The following is a 21,389-nucleotide window of genomic DNA, read 5'->3' as shown; positions in this document are numbered from 1 at the left end:
ATAAAGATGCAGTCACTCAAAAATCTGCCAGATTAAATTTACTTGCATGGTGTGGCCAAAAGTAGGAGATTATAGAAAATAGTAGAGTTAGCATGGCTAGCAGGCTAACAGCAGCAGAATACAAAGTTGTAAATTAAACAGCGTTTTATCAAACATTTTACTGTCTTTACCCCAAATCACTGTCCTCACAGTCACTTCCCACAGCACGTATCCTTCTCTGCTGCCCGCATTATTTCACTGTGCAAACTGCAACCACCCCCTACTGACCTTTGACCTGATCAAACGAAGCAAATGTGTCTCAACCACTTCCATACAGACATGAAGAAGCGAATTTTGGTCTGATTGCACTATTACAGATAACAAGATCACGTCCAATCTGTACAATTGGTCCATAATAATCATGAAAGCTATGGATATCAAAGCAATAAAAGACATAATGAGTGTGTTCATATTTGAGTTAAACCAGGGCTTACAATAAATTCCTCCTGTATTCTGTACCTTCACTCTGGCGTTTTATTAAAAATAAACAAGTCTTTTACTTTGTAGGTGACACAGGAAGTGGCGGTGTACTGCTTATGCTTTACCAGAGTGCTGACAGCAAAAGGAATCGTCTCTTACTGCGTGCAATTTAACGATAATTTCGCTTTTGTTTCTCAGATACTGGAACGACTATCATGGACTGTCTGTATTGGTAAGTCACTGAACAGTTAAATCATGACAAGGGATTTTTGTTCATCTTTTTTGGTGTCAGCTAAAACCAAGAAAGGTTATTCTTTCAAGAAAAAAAACAACGGCTTCACATTGAGGAATACTGTTCTCTGTTTGCAGATATAGTTCAGTATACGGAGGGTGAGACAGATATACTACCTGGTGCTTTTTGAGTACAAAAGGATGGACTGTTTGCCTCTTTTTCTTTATCTAGTGTTACTGCTTGGTGTCTGTTCTGGTGAGTTAACCAAGTTCGCTCAGAGAAGTTAATTACACATTTACAGAAAGTTGAGATTTGTTGAATACCTCAGATACCATTCTCCCCAACACACCCACTTCATGTTATCACTTTTTGTACCTTGTGCTTTCTTCACAGCACTGTTTGAGTCAGACTGCATTATGTGTTAACTTGTTGTTCACACAGTGCTCGGTTCCCTTCCTGCTCCCGTCAATGTTTCTGTCACCTCTGTCAACTTCCACCATGTCCTGCGTTGGGATCCTGGACCCGGCTCGCCACCAGGAACACAGTACTTGATCTTAAGGAGGTAGTGTCCCTGTCCACCATCTTGTTGGCTGTCTCGCTCATTTCCTACCACAAAGCACCTGATGCCATTTTCTCTTTGGGTAGGAGAGAATGTCCTTATCAGATTGTATTCGGTAGATTTTGTAACTTTCAAAATGTGTCTGTAGCACCAAGCATACAAACTTTCAAGCACTCAAAGTTGGCAAGGAATTTCTGCTCAAATTCATAATCAAATCTTACTTGCAAACAAGAGTACACTACAAATTTAGCCAGTTTTAGACTGCATTTTTTTTCTTTCTTTCTTTTATTCAGGCAAAGTTCTTGTACCGTTGCTTGTATATTGATGTTTTTTTAACATTTTAAAAGGGCATATTTAAAAAAAGAATTAAACCATATCTTTATTGTCACTTTCAGAAAGTTTTTATCGCAAAGCACAGATGACAATTAAAAAATAGAACATCACAAAATGCGAATGAACTCTGAATTGTGTTTGAGCTGGTTTATTGGGTTTATAACCCCGAAGGACTACAACACTATTGTGTTTGTGCTGGTTTATTATTATAATTCTTCTTCTTCTTCTTATTATTATTATTATTAGTTGTCTGCTGCAGTGGCTCAAGTTGCTGGGAGCTGGAAAACTTGGCCCAATAACTGGAAATTATGTGCAAGTGCTTCCCATGAAACATGAGACCAATTGACCATGGTTCTGTAATTAAGGCACAAAAACACAATTTTGGATAGGCCACGCACCTTTCTCTCTAAGTCCAGCTTAATGTGCTCTCCAAAAAAGCCTTTTGGACAATAAAAGTCCACCATGATGGATTTTTTTTCTAATTTGCATAATGTGAAAAGCAGTAAAATTAATTGACATTTTTTGATCTCGACACAGTCAACGCCAGCCAAAAAACCATAGCAGAAAATTGGCCATAACTGCTTAGCAATTTGTCCAATCAATATAAATCTTGGTAGATATTTTCAGTCTGTGTTTGGGAATAGGCCTACCAAAGCATTTTGAGCCCAACTCATAGGGGGCGCCACGAATACCAAAAGTGTGTACCTCAAAACCTGGTCGACAGAACTTCACCAATTTGTTGCACATGATCCGGGGGCAAGTATTAACAGAGATTCAAAGTGACGTATTGATTGATGAATGTCAGTATTTGTCATCTTACACCATTGCTCAATATGCTGTGAGTTGGAATGAGTTAAAGACTCACCTTTTTCCCCATATAGGAAATCTGTTGAAAGGAAAACTACGATTCATAGTGTAGTTTTAAATTCATACAATTCATAATTTGATATCACAATAAATGAATCTAGCAAAAGTAGACAGACTATTAAACTTATTTGGAAGAACCACAAAGTTATTAGACAAACAGTCTGTTAAACATCCATCACATTTTACAGACCCATTTCCTGCTTCAATGTTTACCTGCCATACTTTCTATAATTGTCTGCACTCAGTTTTCCCGTGCAATGAGAGATTAGTAGAAGCAATTCAGTTGTGCTCACTTTCAGTGTTACCAGTTGAATCTAATCTCTCTTTCTTGCACCATTGGACTTTTTTTTAATGTTATAGTTGTTGTGCAAGCGACTACAGTATCAACAAGAAAAGGCAAACCAGTAGACATGGAGTACATCTGACATTCCTTCACAGTGGCCTCCTTAAGAGTTTGTCACGAAGGCCAGGCCTGTCTGCTACAATCTCAGAATGTGCAACATGTCCGACCAGATGGTCTACAACAGCAGAAGACCATGTCAGGTTCCAGTCCTGTCAGCCAAGAACAGATATCTGAGGCTGTAGTGGGCACAGGCTCACAAAAACTGAAGACTGTAAAAACATAGCCTGGTCTGATGAATCTGGATTTCTGCTGAGGCACACAGATGGTTGACTCAGAAATTGGCATGAATCCATGGACCCAACCTGTTTTGGGTCAACAGCCCAGGTTGGTGGCGGTGGTGTAATGGTGTAAGGAATGTTCTCTTGGCCCACTATGGACCCCTTATTACCAATACGCACCATAATGCCAATATTGTGAAGAATGGGATTTTTAATTGAATGGCGTCACCATGGTGGCATTGCGAATTTCATTGTTTTGCCATGAAAGAAAGGTTGTTGTAACTCAAATATACATTGTCCAATCTGCCCCAAACTTCACATGTTTGATAAGAGTCTCTGCCTGAAGACATTTACATGTCAATATTCATTTATAGTCATAGCGCCACCTAATGGCATCAGGAAATGACAAGGTTTCATACCTTGTAGTACTCCTCCTAGCAGGTTGACCAGACCCACCTCAAATGTGATCAGAAAAGCCTTAAGACCTTGATGATGCTTTATTGTGAAGATTGTAAGTTTCATTTAACGGTGTTTCCCTTGTGGTGTGCCGAATTTGACGTTTTCACGTGAAAACAAACGGTTGACTCTCAAATCCATACCATCAAATCTTTCAGATATTACATGTTTAATAAGAGTCCTGGCCTGGAGCCATCTACAGGCCAATATTGAATTGTAGTAGTAGTGCCACCTGCTAGCACCAGGAAGTAATGCCAAATTGCGAAGCTTTTGAGTTTCCGTTAAATGGTTTTTCCGTGGCAGCATGGCAAACTTTGATGTTTCACCATGATAGAGGAAGCTGTTTTAACTTAACGATATATTGTCCAATCTGCTCAAAACTTAACATGTTTGGTAAGAGTCTCTGCCATAAGACATCTTCATGCCAATATTCAGTTATAGTTATAGCAATACCTTCTGACAAAAGGAAAATTTATGTTTTTACTTAATGTACTCCTCCTAGTGGGTTGACCAGATCCACTTCAGATATGGTGAGACAAGCCTTAAGACCTTGATAATACTGTATCAGGAAGATTTTGAGTGTCCATTGAACAGTGTTGCCCTGGTGATGCAGTGAATTTCGATGTTTTGACATGAAAACAGAAACTGTTTTAACTCGAGTCCACATCATCAGTTTTTCCCAACATTTCCCTTGTTTGATAAGAATCCAAACCTGAAGACATCTACAGGCATATACTGAATCATAGTAATAGCGCCACCAACTGGCAACAGGGAGTAAGCCTTGGTGATAATCGTTTTATTTACATAAATGTTTCATGATCGTATCTAAATTTGATAGACAATCCATGTGTGGTGTATAATCTGTAGCGCCACATTCTGGAAAGAGGAATTAATACAAAATGTGCAATGCATCATGTTTTCCTCCACGCAGATCAACATCATACGTCGTCAGTCTAATACAAAGACCTTTGTGATGCTAAAGTGCAAAGCTATTGAGTTTCTGTTGAATGGCGAATTTTGATATTTCACCATGAACGATGAAGTTGTTTTAATTCAAATATCTGCCCCAAACTTGACATTTTTGATAAGACTCCCACCCTGAAGACATCTACATGCCAATATTCAGTTATAGTCAAAGCCCCACCTACTGTCAACAGGAAAGGACAGTTTATGTACTGCTCCTAGCAGGTTGAGCAGATCAACCGCAGATGTGGTCAGAAAGCCTCAAGATCTTGATGATGCTTTATTGTGAAGCATGTCAAGTCTGAGAGCAAAAGGACAGGGGCTCTGTGCACCTGCCTGCCTTATTGCACAATACGCAGATCTAACTGTTGGACACAGTAATTGATGTTTAACTCATTGGTTCTGTATCTGACAGCATGCAAATTTAGAGCCATGTCATACGACCTGCGTTAACACCGTGGCTGCCACTCCCCCCATGGGCTCATAGTACGAGGGCCCGTTCAATGCTGCTGGCAACTTTAATTAGTCTTATTATTATTAGTCTTATTATTATTCGTATTATTTTTTATTATTAGTCCTATTACTACTCTTAGCATTAGTTTTATTGTTATTTTTAGTCTTCTCCTTCTTCTTATTATTTTTCTTATACATCTCTGTGGAACCTGCATCGTGCCATGTTCTCTTTCCTCCTGCTCTCCCTTGCTTTCTCTCCCCATATCTCCTCTCTCTCTCCCTCATACCCTCTCTCTCATTCTCTCTCTCTCGCTCTCTCTCTCTCTCTCTCCCCTTTCCCCCGCTCTCTTTCTCAACCCAATCAGTCTTGGCGGATGGCCACCCACTGTTGCCAAGTGTTTGCTCATGGGGAAAGGTTGTGTGTCTGCAAATAATGTTGTGAAGAGTACAGTTTAGACCTGTTCTATATGAAGAGTTCCCTGAAATAATGTCTGTTAGGATTTGGCACTATAAATTGATGTAACTATTGAGTATGTGGGTAATAAGATATAACATAACCTTAGAAGTGGTAAAATGTAGGCTCTGTTATTTAGCTTTCACTTTTTCATGTTGTTTTTATATGTATATTATGTATATGTCAGTGATGTTGACAATTTATTAATGAACATTATTTAAGTGTATGTAAAAAGAGATAAAAGTAGGAAAAAAGTGAGAGAAGTGCATATTTGTTAGAGAAATAAATAAGATTTTTGAAAAATCAAAACCAGGTAGAATGAGAAGATTTATTTGTTTATTTATTGTTAATTTATATTTGTTTATATTTGTTTTTTAACAGAAATGCATACAATCAACAATTTTGTAAGGGATCCCTTAAATTTCGTTATTAAAAAACTATGGCCAATATATGTCTGAGAAGGACGTTTGACAGTTGAATAATAAACTTGCTGCTCCCTAGTGGAAAAACTAAAATGACCTCAAACACTGTAATTTCTGTATTGCAATTTCTAGTTAATTACATATACTGTTATATCTTTGTTGAGCCAATATGAACCCAAATCTTACTGTCAACTGACTTGTGATAGTTTGTTCAGTTAGCTGAACAAGCTTAATTCTCCTGCCATAGTGAGAGCACTGCAAGCATGAAATAAAATTTTGAGCTCTGTTTCTCGTGCAGGGTGTCTGGGAAGAAACGGAAACGGCTACTGAACTCAACAACAGCATCATTTAATCTGAATCTCAAGAAAAAAGAAAATCAGTCCATGAGGTACCACCTGACTGTCCAGGCGTCCTACAACCAAACCCTGTCTCCAGAGTCCCACGAAGTCATTTTTACCCCCTATGAAGACAGTATGTCAACATAAGCGTCTTTTGAGTTGCATGCATGTTGTCTTGGATGGAAATGAATGATATATTATTATATATTGCTGACAGATAAGACTGACCCTTAATGATTGTCCCAGGGAAAGTGCAGCAGCAACTATTTAAAGTATGGGTTGGTTAAGAAAAACATAGTATTTTGTTTTGGAGAAATTTAGCTATATTTTTTTAATTTTACCTTTATTTATCTGTTATACCTCTGCTTGGTCAAGTAGCAGCTCTTGAGCTAAGGTAACTGTTAACTAATACTGGAATGGTCACTTGATTAATCAATAAGTTAGTCAACAGAAAATTAATTTACAGCCATTTTTATAATATGTTAATGTTTTTGTAATTTATTAAACAAAATTGTCTGCTAGTTCCAGCTATATCATTGTAAGTTAAATTTCTTTGGACTTTGAACCACTGGATTACTTGGACTTTGTTAGTTGCTGCCCTAATATTAACTGTGGCTCCTTGGATGGTAATTTCTGTCAGCCAGTCCACCAATTTGGCACAGTCTGAAATATCTCAACAGCTATGGGATGGATCATCATGAAATTTGATGGAGACATTCATAGTACTCAGGGTTAGGTCAAATCGTCTGGTCAAAATTCCACTTTGTCCAATACTCTGGCTACAAATCTGATGATATTCCTATCACCGTCAGCTATACTTGGTGTTTAGTCTTAATTAGCAAATGTCAGGATGCCGACATGCTAAACAAAGACAATGAAGAATGTAAACATTACACCTGCTATCAGCCTTTATTTCAAAGCAAGTCTATGTCTAAGTACAGCCTCACAGAGCTGCTAGCATGTCTGTACAGACTTCACTCAGACATAAAAATCGCACCTTTGTGTTTATTATCCTTTTTTATCCCTGAGTCTCCTGTTAAATTTCTCAGTGACTAATTAACTACACAAAAAGGAAAATTCTGGTGCCATTCTGACTTTGGGTCATGCTAATGTTGCAACCTCTATGAACAAGGGAGGTCTTGGTGAAGAAAAACCCTTCACACCATCTATCCAGTTCAAGAACACTCTTGAGGAGGTAGGCGCATCGTTGTCAAAGTCTACAATCAGGAGATGCTTTCATAAATGTAAACACAGAGGGTTCACTACAAGGTGTAAACCATTGGTAACACTCAAGAACAGAAAGGTCAGATTAGACTTAGTCAGAAAACATCTAAAAAAGCCTTTGAACAGATGAAACCAAGATTAACTCGTACCAGAATGCTGGGAAGAGAAGAGTATGGAGAAGGAAAGGAACAGCTCATAATCTAAAACACACCACATCATCTGTCAAACATGTTGGAGACAGTGTTATGGCCTGGGCATGTATGGCTATCAGTGGAAATTGGTCATTGGTGTTTATTGGTGATGTGCCTGCTGATAGAAGTAACAGGATGAATTCTCAAAAGTACAGATGGACAATGACTAAAAATATACTTTGAAATCAACCCAAGAGCTTCTCAAGGCAAAGAAATTGAATATTCTTCAATGGGCAAGTCAGTCACCTGACCGCAACCCAATTGAGCATGCTTTTCACTTCCTGAAGACAAAACTGAGGGCAGAAAGAGACACACAGACAAACAGCAACTGAAGGTGGCTGCAGTAAAGGCCTGGCAAAGCATCTCAAGGGAGGAAACTCAGCATTTGGTGATGTCCATAGGTTCCAAACTGCAGGCATTCATTGACTGCAAAGGATTTACATCCAAGTATTAAAAATAATCATTTCATTTATAGTCCAGTTACTTTTGAGCGTCTGAAAATGAGGGACTATGTATAAAAATGGCTGTAATTCCTAAACGGTTAAAGCTATATTTTTGTTAAAGCTGAAAGTCTACACTTCAATCACATCTTGATGGCTTTATATCAAATCCATTATAGTGGTGTACGGAGGTAAAATTACAAAAATTGTGTCACTGTTGAAATACTTACGTACATAACAGCAACAGAATTCCAACTAATCTCCAATTTTACAAAAATGATTTCAATTCCCTTTTAAATCTCTTTAAAAGAAATATGAAAAGAAATTAGCCCCCAGGATTCGCTATGGTAGCTAACTGCATAAAGGTGTACTTCTGGGGGGAGAAACTTGCAACCTGGGTTGAAAAATATGCAAATCTTCATTTGATGGACAATTACTTCATTATAGAAATAATTAGCATTACATGCTGGCCAGCTAGGACTGAAAGCCGTTGGAAGATGCAGCACCAAGTGAGCAGTTGAATCTAATTTAATACAGATGTGTTCACAGTTTCACCCTTGCCTGATGTAAAGCATTGATCAAAATAATTGTTGAAACTGCCAGTCATACTCAAAATTATATCAAAAAATAGTTTAAATTCAGCATTTTTCACACTTAAAGAGGAACTGCACACTTAAACATGTTTTTTGAGCATTACTGGGGCTGGAGCCAACAGCTTGAATTGATACAGCTCAGGACCACCATGGTCCTCCAACACAGTAATGTCTGCTTTAGGGGATTCTGGAGAGGAAAAGACCTCCCTTCCAAGCCCCTCTCCCACATTTTAGCATTTTTTATATTATTGTGTGAGCGGAGTTAGGCTCAGAACTGGGGGTGAAGTTACACTTTAAATGGTGTAATGAAACAGAAACTGCCAAAATTAAAAAAGAACGTGTTTTTGTTTCTTATGACAAGCCAAAATAGGTCCTCCAAAACTCTCACTGGCTGGATATGGCAACTGCATCCAAATCAACATGTCACTGCCAGAGGCTGACAAGAGCTCAGGAATCGATGATATCCAGAAATTCTACGATGCTCATTTTAGAGTCTGGTGGAGGAGAGAAAAAAAAGTGGTAAGAAATTCATTTCATTCCTATTTCACACCATAAATTTCTTCTCATGATTCTTAGCTGTATGGTGTATGAGGACTATACTTACCGAGCACTTTATTAGGAACACCATTCTAATACTGGGAAGGGCCTCCCTTTGCTCTCAAAACAGCCTCAGGTCTTTGTAACCTGGATTCCACAAGATGTTGGAAACATTCCCTTGAGATTCTGCTCCACGTTGACATGATTGCATCACATCATTTGTTCAGGTTTGTCAGATGCACATTGATGCTGCCAGTCTCCCATTCTGCCACATCCCAAAGGTGGTCTGTTGGATTCAGATCTGGGGACTGGGGAGGCCACTGAAGTACGCTGAACTCATCGTCATGTTCACGAAACCACTTTGAGACAGCTTTTTCTTTGTGACAATATGCATTATCATGCTGGAAGTAGACATTAGAAGATGGTAAACTGTGGCAATAATGGGATGTACATGGTCAGCAACAATATTTAGATAGGCTGTTGGCATTCAAACCATGATTGATTGTTATTAAGGAGCCTAAAGTGGAGCAAGAAAACATTCCCCACACCATTACACCACTACCACCAGTCTGGACTGTTGACACTAGGCAAGTTGGGTCCATGGATTTGTGCTGTTGATGCCAAATTCTGACCCTACCATTTCTGTGCCTCAGCAGAAATCCAGATTCATCAGACCAGGCTACGTTTTTACGGTTTTCGACTGTCCAGTTTTGTTGAGTTTGTGCCCACTGCAGCCTCAGATTCTGTTCTTGGCTGACAGGTCTGGAACCAAACATGGTCTTCTGCTGTTATAGACCATCTACTCATCTGTTGTTCATTCTGAGATGCTTTTCTGCTCACCACAGTTGCAAAGAGTGGTTATCTGAGTTACTGTAACCTTTCTGTTAGTTTCAACCAGTCTGGCCATTCTTCTCTGACCTCTCTCATCAAAAAGGCATTTCCATCTGCAGAACTGCCCCTCACCAGATGTTTTTTGTTTTTGACACCATTCTGAGTAAACGCTAGAGACTGTTGTGTGTGAAAATCCCAGGAGATCAGCAGTTTCAGAAACACTTAAACCAGCCCATCATGCACCACCAATCAGGTCAAAGATTGGTGATCAATCAGATCAATCAGGTGGTGATCAAAGTCACTGAGATCACATTTTCCCCATTCTGATCTTTGATGTGAACATTTAACTGAAACTCCTGACCTGTATCTGCATGATTTAATGCACTGCACTGCTGTGACATGCACTGGCCATAAATTGAAGGTCAGACAGGCTTATTTCCATTTATGGTAAGGTGACAGGCTGCTCCGTAGGTGGGCCCCCCTGGACTCATAAAACATCTGTATAACGCCCCTGGGAGAGACCTTGAAACTTCCATAGAAGCATCACCAAAAGTGAATAAATGATAAACCAACTTTTCCTTCATATTAGTTAACCAAATATTTTCCAGAGGCAGAGCATCTCTGGTGGGAGAAATAGTATCATCGGTTCAGTGAGGCAAGGAAATACAGGAAATTGGATATTGGATATTTATATAGTATTGGACTTTTGATTCACTTCAAAATCATGTCTCTTTTTGTTTTGTTTTTTTGCTTTGCTTCTCAGTGTAATTGCTCTATTGAATACTGTACATACTACTGTATGTGGGGTGATGTCAACTTGTTAATTAGTCACACTACCTATAGCCATACACTTATCACTCTACCTGTTCAGACACTGCCAGATGCAGTGTCATTGGAGGTGATAATAGTGTCATCTGTGACCTCAGCACTCTGTATGTTACTTTGTGATTGGGTCCAATAGCATTCGTTTTGCAGACCTGGGAAAAATGAAAACTTTATTTTTCACTTTTTATCCTAACGTTGGTCATATCTTTAAAGGTATTTTTATATTCCCTTAGATGTTGTCGACTGCTTGGAAAGATAACATGATTGCCCGGTGTGAAACCAAGATTTAAATCCAATATTGTGTCTAAATCACAAAATAATGTAAATGAATGTGGCTCGAATGGAAATAATTTTAATCAAGTTTTTTATTCCTTATTTAACCTGCAGGAGTCCCAAGAAACACGAAACAAGAGTTTAACTCTAAACAACTTAGAGGAAGGTATGGAGTACTGTGTACAGGTGCACACAAAGATTCGTGTGAACAAAAATACTGAGCCATCCGCTTGGGAATGCACCTTCACTAGCATTGTGGAACGCAGAGGTGAGCTGAACTTTCAGAGCTGATATTTATGCTGTTGTGACAGTGGCACAGTATGAAGCACAGCAAAGTCCCCTAAGCCCAGTTTGTTAGGAACATGCCAGTGCAGTTTTGGTAATTTCATTGCGAGGGGTCCCTGGCATACTTGGATATGTGGTGGAATCAGAAAGAATTCATTATCATACATTATAGGTTTATGATACCTCTTCAGTTAGATTCCACTGTAATGCCATAAGTAAATTTAAAGTAAAATTGAAAAAAATGCATTTATGTATATATATATTATTGTCCATTTGTCCCATTCTTGTGAATAACGTATCTCAGGAATGCCTCGAAGGAATATCTTCAAATTTGGCACAAGCATCTACTTGGACTCAAGGATGAAATTATTAGAATTTGGTGGTCACAGGTCAAAGGTCACAAAGATATGACCTCACAAACACATTTTTTTGCCATAACTTAAGAATTCGTGCACTAATTATGACAAAATTCAACACAAATTTGTAATAGGATAAAACGATAAAGTGATGACATTTACCTTTTGTTAAATTCCGTCAAAGTCTTCACTACAAACATATTATATGAGTCTGGACAAACATGTATGTAAAGCAACTGGACTGGTTGGCGGAGGCATACAACCATGAGGCGGTCATTCTAGTTTTATGAAGTTTATTTTTAATGTTTAATTCTATTGGTTTTGACTATTTAGAAAAATAACAACTGACAATCTGGGAACAAAATCATTATGTTGTTACATAACCTGGCAGCAGGTTGCTCCAGGCAGTGCTTTGGCCAAATGTTCTAAAAAACAGATGACACACACACGCCCTCATCGACACACTCATTGGCCTAGGTTACCAGGTGCTTTTGGATGGAGACACAGGGAATGGATTGGAAGGAACCGCAAGTTATTAAACCATCACAGGCAAGGAAATAAACTCAGTGCATTTGAAAATGCTAGTATACTTCTCAACCTGCACAGGCACGAAAATAAAGCCCTATATGTTGGTCACATTTTTTGTCACATGGTCCAGAGAGGTAAATAGCAAGTGCAAGGCACTAACACTTCCAGACTGAAGGATTTATTACTGTGTGCGTATGTGTGTGTGTCTTCAGACCCTGTTGTTTTAGGTGCAGTTGCTGCTCTTCTGAGTTTAGTTACGGGTGTCCTGATGACCTCCATGTTTTGCCTCCACTACACTGGATTCCTATGTAAACTGAAGACAACTCTACCCAGAGCACTGATAGTAGGAAATCTTATCTATTTTTCTTTCTATCTACCTGTCTGTTTGTCTGTCTGTCATTTTAATATTTTGGTTTTTATACAGATTTAAAAAACAATGTAAGTTAAACAATTACTTTTAGAGATGCTGGTACTATAGGTGAATTTGTTACTTTAATACAGAGTCTGGCTAACTGTCTCCCTGTTTCCAAGCTAAGCTAACTGATTGCTAGAGGTATTTTCATAGTTACCATACTGACAAGGGAGTGGAATCAATCTTCTGACCAAAATTTTTAGCAAGACTGCGAAAAGCATTCTTCCTAGAATGCCGAACTGTTGCTTTAAAGATTTGAAGTTTCTGCCAAATTACAGAAAAATATATTTTCTCACTTACCTGTAGTGATATCTAGCCAAACAGATACAGTAGTCTAATCAGACCAGGCTTTGAGATATCTATCAAGATTTATTTGCCATTGCCGAAATATAATTGAGGTTAATGGAATTTGTTTGGTGCTCACAGTATTGAAAAAATGGCATTTGTTCCCCATTTAAACTTGGTATAAACTTGTGATCTGTATCTGGATATCTTACCTGAATCAGGAAAGATGCATTTAATGCAGGTGTGACTGCAGACAGAATGTGCTGCAGTCAGAATGCCATCAGATCGGCCAGACCGTATCTGTTGATTGTCTGACAATGTTTGTAATTTTCCGAAACAACAAAGACAATTCGACAGTCACGCCCACTTAACACTGTGATTAACCAGGTGTGAAGAGGTGAGAAAGTAGCTGGGGTTTAAACAAGTTCTGTGTACAACCTAGTGTAACAACATGAATGCCTTTGAGCTGAGACCGTCCACAAGTCCTTGTCCCCCTTTGTTCTTAAAACTAATTTGTTTTAAGCATACTGAACCTTTGATTTCCATTCTTTTCTCACTCTACCTTTAAGTGTCATAATATTTCAAACAAAGTACATGTTGGACTGCGTGCAAGAAGTTTTGTAATTTTCCAAAACCAACAATCCACAAGCATGCCCACTTCACGCAGTGATTGGCCAGAAGTGTGAAGCTGAGAAAGTAGGCAGTACTTGAACATTTTCATTTTTCATTCTTCACTCAACTGCTTCAAATATACTTTAAATGTCAGAATCACTCAGGAAGTAGTTCCAAATAAAATGGGGGGTTTAGTGACCAAAATATTGTTATGTGATGTCAGTACACTTCACACTGCATACTTAGGTTTACCAGCCTATTCAAAAGGGATCAAAGGCTGAGACAAGGAAAAGATTCAATTCCAGCTTTGAGTTGAGCTTTAATTTAGCCCTCAAGTTTCACTCTGAAGATTTTTTGTCTTGGACAACTTCCAGCATGTTAATTTGATTTGGTTGAAAATATGGTACAGTACTGTATTTAGAAGGGATGGTGCAGCTTTGAGTTGACATATGAACTGCACTGTCTCACTGTCATCCTCATCTTTAACTGTTATACTTCCTCCTCTTTCCTCTCACTTTGTCTCCTTGTTCCGTTTTTGCCACTCTAGAGGGCTCTGAGCCAAGGCTACACCCTGAGACCAGAGGGGACAATCCCAGACCCAGTCTCCATTAGCTCAGAGATGAAGAAACAGAGGAAGCACAACAATCCCACAGTGCAACATCCTGCCAATGGGGATGAGGATGATGATGAGGAGGAAGAGGAAGGGATAAACGTCTACATGGACAGACACCCACAGCATTCCTCAGGTGAAAGTTTGTGCTGGGGCTTTGGTAATGAGTCGGAGAACAGCGAGCCAGCTGCGTCAGGCGACTGTGGTAGTTTGACTGAGGGGTTGTCAGCTGAGGTGAAGGTACTAGATGCAGAGTTTGAGGATGAAGCCAAAGCTGAAGGAGCAACGGTTTCTTTCATGCCGGAGGAGGGTCAAACTGGACTCCAGGGACATGTCAGAGGTGAAGAGGAGGAGGAGGAGGAGATGAAGGAGAAGGATGAGGTGTTTGACAGCTCTGGCAATGTCAATTTGTTCTCAGTCACCCTTGCCGCACTGAGTGCAGATGAAGAAGAGAGGGAAGACCAGAATACAAGAGACTCTCTCTCAGAGTTTTTGAAATTATCTGATCTGGAGCCTCTACTGCTGACAGTCCCAAGAGTGACCTGGTGTGAAGGCAAGCGTGCAGTCACTTCTAGCTCCATCAAAACTTGTGATGGTAAGACACAACATGAAGAGGCACAAGAGGAGGAGGAGAAGGAGGAGGACGAAGAAATCTTTGGATATATGGCACACACATGATATTCGGCTCTGATGTGTGTTGTATGTGTAAGTGTTACTCATGCACAGTATGTGTGTGAGTATCATGGGTACAGTCCCTTTTTATAAAAGGAAAAATCCAACTGAAATATCTGATGTAGTCAAAGACTTGGCTGTCCTTTCATCCCTTTTTAGGAGATTTTGTAAACCATCCACAGTTGGCCTTAGGTGACGCCGACGACTAACGACTGTCACCACAGCCAGGAGCACTAACAAACCAAGTGACATCAATGGCCTTGATAACGACCCCACAGAGGTTAAATACCTGGGAGTCCCGACCAGTCATCCAGAACTGAAGAAGCCTTTTGGATGAGAGGTGAAACGTCTTCAAGTACCTACAACCAAGTCCAGTTGCCCTCATTTCAACTCTTCTTAGATAACCATGACCCAGACGACTGAGAATCTTCACAGACATCATAGTTAAAGAGGTTGATTTTGTTGTTTTGGTGGTCTGTTTTCCTATGCTTAAGGAAAGACGAGGACACAACACATCATTACAGTTTCCCTACAGCTAAAAATACCATTGTAGCCGCATGCATTTTGGCAAGTTTTGAAGGCAGCAAACTCATCCCACATTCTCATACTTATAACCATTGATATTTAGTTATTTAGCAAAAAATTGTTTTTCAACACCAGTACATTTTTCATAGACAAAACATGCCAGAACAGTGACAGAAAAGGGAAGAACTAAAATAGATTATTCTAAGTGTCAACCAAAAGCATTTTGCAAATGTGTGAAAAAATGCAGAGATGCCTCAATATTAATCTGAGGTAGTATTTACTTTATGAGTCCTGTCTGTAAGCCCTGTTTTAGCCCATAGTGCTTGTAAATCTTCATACTTCGCATTGTTTTATTTACTTCTGTGAGTTGTCCCGGCTGATAGCATGCTATATTTGCATGCAATTTCATCCAGTGTTAACACAACTTTTTCACAACAGACATGTCATAGCAAAAAAAAACAACACAGGTGTAATTAATAACAGGAACAAATGATGCAGTTATAGGGTCTTGGTATCGCACATGCTGGCTAAGTGGAATAGCTTACTGGGAACCCGGCCATTGTTAATATTAATAATTATAAATGCTTTTTTCCTGCTATGACAAGTCAAAATATCTGCCGTGAAAAATCTTTATTAAAACCAGCAAGATAATGATTTGTAAACAGCTCATGTTCACATTAATATCCAACTCTTACTAATATCAAGTATATCTGGGTAATCAATCCCATAATAATGGACGGGAAATAGATTTTTCTGAGAGCTTGGATATATCTGACTTAATGATACAGAATTGCCTGAAAAGCCAAACAAGTAGAGATGCCTCACGTTAGCCAAATTCATTGTAAATAATTAAGAATTTAATAAACTTGTTATACAGGACTTTTTTTTATAGAAGACATTTTGACTTGTCATATCAGGAAAAGCACAGGTGTTACTAATAACATTAATGATAACTCTGTTCTGTTTAAGTGTCCTAGTAAGTTATGACAGTGAGTCAGGATGCGCATTACTAGGATCCTGAAACTGAAGCAGCTAAATGGAATTCAGCCATCGTTTATGTTAATGCTGAAACCTGTGCTTTTGATCTGTTAAAAGGGCCTATGTGAAATCCTGCATTAAAACTCAACAAGGAAACCATCTCAAGTTGTCTGCTGGTGTGAATGCTTACAATTCCTACAAAGGACAATCTTTACCATCTCTACAATCTATATCTTGTAATGTGAATGTGCCCCTCCTCTGGGCACTTTACAAAGAACATTGTAGGAAATGAAGGAAATCTAGAGTTGTGTCACAATTCTATTCTTCACACTAATTTTAACCTGGTTTTCAGTAAGTATTGTGTTCAATCTCGGAAATCAAGTAAAAAACACTATTTTTCAGTGACATTGATATATTAACACCTTGCTGTGCACGTCTGTGAGAAGTACGAAATGGAGGCACTATTCAAAGGTGCAAAAATTCCATTCCAAAGGCTCAGTTTGACATTTGTTGGTGCACATATTGTATGACATCCTATCAGTACAAATCAGTAAAGTATGTTGATTTGTTTGCATGTTAACTACATACACAGTGTTAGTTAGGTTATAGTATATTCTGTGTACAGTTAGTATGTGGTATGGAATTGGAACACAGATAACATTTAAATGAAGGACTTTACTTTCAGTGGAGCCTTACTTTAAAAGCTATGATGTGAACAAAATTATGTTGTTCCATACAATGGTGAGTGTATGATGCTGTTATGACATCAACATTTTGTGTGAGTAGTTTTGGTCTTAATGTTAAACATCACTGATGTGTCATTATAGTACAGTTCTTGCCTCCATGCCTTTCAAACACGATACAACTAAAACTGAGAACAGTACATACACCGAAAAGTGTAGCCTCCGTCTCTGCTATTATTTTTTTCCAAAACCCCCCATTCCCACCCTACCTCTGATTGGCTCTGACCATGGCATTCTCTTTCTAACCCTAACCACCTCACCTCTCCTCATGCCTAAACCTAACCGACGAAGCCGATCAGAGGTCTTCACCCACCCCGGCTGGGAAAAAAATCCTGCCTCCCAAAGGCTCCTCTACTTCTCCTACGTCACATGATTTCCTATCAAGAACATATACAGATGCTGCCTTTCGGGAACCGTCGGAAAAATTGGAATTACCTCTACAGCCCATCTAAAAAGAACCTAAAAATTGCAAAATGCAAGTGTGATAGTTGTTTCTGGGATACCTGAAATCGGAAAACATGACTCTGAGAAAGCGTCGCAGGCCTGTCAGCACCTGACAGCATGAGAACGTATGCTGTTCATTAATTTTTCTAAATATTCTAATTTTAATTAATATACATACCATAACAATAGACTGCTTTGTTGTGTGTCCTCTTTTAAGTTGTTTATAACCACAGTTAAACTTGTAGATGTCAAATTTTCGACCTTCTACCTAAATAAAACACATTCATGAACACCTCAAATTTTCCATATACAAAGTTGTTCTTTACCGATGGACCTGGAAAAAAGGAATCTATATCTGAAAATCTATTAGTTATTTTTTTTTTTCAGTATTCCAAAAAGACTCAAATTCGCTGTGTGAAAAGCCACATCGAGCTGCTTTGGGACTACAAATGTACTAGAGGTCCTTTAAGGCAGCAGGAGACATTGTAGACTGTGGCATCCGTTTGTCCACACTGCACTGTGTGTCTGGTGCTGAAGCGGTCGGTTGTAGCTGAATGATTTGATAAACATGGACACCATTCTCAGGACAGGTAGCTATAATATCACACATACAATTGCCTGTTAAAGTTTGCAGTTTTTGACTTATTGTAAAAGCTTTGGCTCGCCACTTAGTTTACACGCTGACAAAGGAAATGCTAGTCCGTCAGCTAGCTAGCGATAGATACATTTCCCGCGAATGGTCATCTAGAGACTGATACGAACATTTGTCCTTTCTGGGCACAGTAATGTTGGATAGTATAAGTACAGTATATGATAAGTATATGTCTTAAGCAGTCTAGGGCAATTATGTAAGTGTTTCCTAATGAAAGTAACGTTAAACTGAATGTTGTAAGCTAACTAAGACGATACGGAGGCAAAGTGAAAGCATTGTGCAACCCACTGACCGTTACTGGCTAAAAGTTGAGGGGTATTAACTCAACGTCATGTTAAAATGTAGACTTTAGTAAAAATCGTTTCATTGGAAAATAACTGAACATTCATCACATATTAATTTGGCAGACGCTTTCTTCTTGGGTAATAACTGTATGTAACCACTTGATAAAGATTGAAATAAAAGTACAAGTCGCAATCAGTCTAATTACAGATTTGTTATGACAGACAGGGTCAATATGGAAAGTGAACGCAGCAGCACACAGAAGTGTGGTGGCTGCTTGAAGGGCTGATGACAGTGCGTCAGTGATGGTTTGGCTGTCATGACTGCTCTTATTTGGCTACTCATATGGCTGCCTCAGGTCCTGTCAGGTGAGTATAGAGTCAAGTGAAGTTATGTGTCAGCCTCATAACCCTGAAGCACAGTTGCGCTAGAGGACAGCACATTTTATGATTTTAAGCAAATGCATGTGTGGTTTAAGGTGTTTGACATGAGGTCCAATTTAAATAAATTATCTTTTCTCCCAGGGACTCTAAATCAAGATTACAGTCTTGTTAAGTCAATTATTAAATATTCAAAAATGTCACCAGCAATCAAGCCCACTGAAAATTGATTTAAAGCAATGGTAATCTGACAGTCATTTGACATTACAACAGGTAGCATTAGAGTGATTAAACTACAGACAGCAAATATAATACCAGATTAGTTGTTGAGCACTGAAAAGTACAAATGATCAAGTTTTAAATATGTAAGTTTTATAATTTTTGAGTATGTTTTTTATATAACGAATGGGGCTCAGAACTGCTGTATGACTGCATCCAAAAACTATTAATTTAGATTAAGTACAAAATTTGGGATTAAGACTCATTTTGATCATCAAAACAACTTTTGTTTATATAAAAACAGCATGTTAAGCCCTATTTGTTAAGAGTATTGCACTGATTCAGCAATGCAGTCCAATAACATTGGCAGACTCACAGTGGACAGTTTAAAAAAAAAAAAAAAAAAAAAAAAAATTGGATACAGCAGAACAAGAGAGTGTCTTTTTAATTTCACGCATTCTTCTTTCTTGTCAAAACCTGGCGCCTGCGTGGTCTGTGTAACACTTATCAGTTCGATTTACCACAATAAAAAAATCAATAATATTAAATTGGAAAATTCAATTCACTTTTCTTAAAATGTATAATTAAGATTTTGGAGTTGTGTTTTAAATTTTCTAGCTATAGAATGTTTGATAGGAAAATGAGAAAATCAGAGCACTTCTATTCCTATTAAAGCCTTGGGTCCCTTGAGAGTACAGGATCTGTGTATATAAACAGACAGAGGAATGTGAAAATGTATAGAAACTATTATATCACGATTCAAATATGTCGTCAAATGTTTAGCTCTCGCGATATTCATCGTGTGGTCTTGGTACACCAGTCACGCCAATTTATTTTACCGTTATAATAAAAGAATAGAACTCCGCAGCCATCCTTAGGCAACCACACGTTTTTACTCACTTATTTCATACGTTGTGCTGCAGAGGGTGCAATCATCTCCATTATACAAAACAGTATTTTAACAGTCTGTACTATGCTAGTAGTACTGTACTATGCTAAAATAGAGATAGAAACTTTCAACACCTGCATTGAAGTCATGGCTGTGGCAATATTTTGGCTTTCCTGGAAAATGTGGAGAAAATATTGAAAGAGTTGCTGACAAGACAAAGTCTATCTGTAAGTTGGTAAAGACCATAATGTCATACATAACAGCTAACACAACAAACATGAGGACTCATCTCCAGCGTTAATATGAAGACATTACAAAGGAAAAGGACACTGAAAAGGCTGCCACGGGACCAAACAACCCGCAGAAATAATTTTCTAACCATCTTACACGAAGCTAAAGAAACAGTGTTAGCTAAAGAAACAGCTAAAGCAACTGGCAACTCCAATTTTGTAGTCAAAAGAAGGGCTTTGGAATGTTGCTTGCAGTGCTGGAGCCAGAATACCAAATTCCATCAAGGAAATACTTTTCTAGTGTCATCATACCTAATATCAACAAAGACACAAGCCGATATGTAATGGAAAGATTGAAAGCAACTGCATTTTGCTAACAACGGGCAGGTGGACCTCCCGTGCTACTCAGAGCTATATCACAGTAACAGCGAATTTAATGAGTGGGACCTGGGAGATGGCTAGCTATGTCTTGCAGAGTCGCCCTCTGTTTGAATGGCACATGGGAGCTAACATAGCAGAAGTCCTTGAACTGGGTGTAGTGGAATGAGAGCTGGAAAGGCCACAACTTTGCTGTGATTACAGACAACACAAGAAGAGTTCACTCCCTCAACGATTGCGTTGGAGGACTATCTGAGAAACTCGGGAGGATTTTCAACAAACACTGCATCCCTGTGCACTTCAAGCCCAGTAACACACTGAGACAGAGGCTTGTCCACCCCCAGGACAAAACACCCAGACATAAGCATAACAATGTAGTGTATGCAGTTCATTGCAGCGAAGAATACAGAACACAGGAGAGCCAACTCCTCAGGTCAGACCTCAGCAGTCCACCTGCATCTGCAGGCCAGGGGATACCTACTTTAAGAAAGCAATGTACACATTTTGGCCAGAGAAGACGGATGGTTTGAAAGAGAAATGAAAGAAGCCATATACATCAAAGTGGAATGAGATTCACTAAACAGAAGAGTTTACGACGCTACCTATAATGCAGTTGTGAAATCCCTCCTCAGGAAGCTTAACAACCATTCACACTCATGTGACCCTAACGACTCGCATGTTGGCCGTGTGGGTCAATGACTGACATGGGACCTCAACGACTCTCACGGTGATAATGAGCACCTGGATGATTGAGAATCTTCACAGACTTCTTTAACAGGAGCTCTACAGCCACCGAAGTTCTGGCATCTGAGTTGGCTTTACTGGGGCTACTGACACA

General features: G+C 38.9%; 2 protein-coding genes across 8 annotated transcripts in view; both read left to right on the top strand.

Moving 5' to 3' along the window:
• Window positions 1-583: 583 nt before the first annotated feature.
• On the top strand, window positions 584-16,487 carry crfb1 (cytokine receptor family member b1). Of its 3 annotated transcripts, none has more exons than XM_040148067.1 (8): window positions 584-691; window positions 829-946; window positions 1,133-1,253; window positions 6,118-6,290; window positions 8,967-9,124; window positions 11,186-11,339; window positions 12,453-12,583; window positions 14,097-16,487. In XM_040148067.1, the coding sequence occupies exons 2-8, from the start codon at window positions 892-894 to the stop codon at window positions 14,835-14,837; spliced, it is 1,533 nt and encodes a 510-aa protein (XP_040004001.1). In that variant the 5' UTR covers window positions 584-691; window positions 829-891; the 3' UTR covers window positions 14,838-16,487. The 3 variants fall into 3 exon arrangements, with proteins under 3 accessions (XP_040004001.1, XP_040004003.1, XP_040004002.1); XM_040148069.1 differs by having other exon boundaries at window positions 676-691; window positions 923-946; window positions 1,085-1,253; XM_040148068.1 differs by lacking the exon at window positions 584-691 and having other exon boundaries at window positions 860-946; window positions 1,085-1,253.
• Window positions 16,488-17,997: 1,510 nt separating this feature from the next.
• crfb2 (cytokine receptor family member b2) overlaps window positions 17,998-21,389 on the top strand; it is a 46,665-nt gene continuing 43,273 nt past the window's right edge. For 4 of the 5 annotated variants that reach the window (XM_040147941.1, XM_040147940.1, XM_040147943.1 and 1 more), the window contains exons 1-2: window positions 17,998-18,111; window positions 18,680-18,823. In XM_040147941.1, the coding sequence (XP_040003875.1) occupies window positions 18,775-18,823 (49 nt within the window). In that variant the 5' untranslated portion in view covers window positions 17,998-18,111; window positions 18,680-18,774. The remainder of the gene's footprint in view (window positions 18,112-18,679; window positions 18,824-21,389) is intronic. The other variant, XM_040147942.1, reaches the window with a different exon arrangement.

Source organism: Xiphias gladius, chromosome 16, assembly GCF_016859285.1.
Source record: "Xiphias gladius isolate SHS-SW01 ecotype Sanya breed wild chromosome 16, ASM1685928v1, whole genome shotgun sequence".
Classification (NCBI taxonomy): Eukaryota; Metazoa; Chordata; class Actinopteri; order Istiophoriformes; family Xiphiidae; genus Xiphias; species Xiphias gladius.
This window is presented reverse-complemented; position numbering and strand designations above follow the sequence as displayed.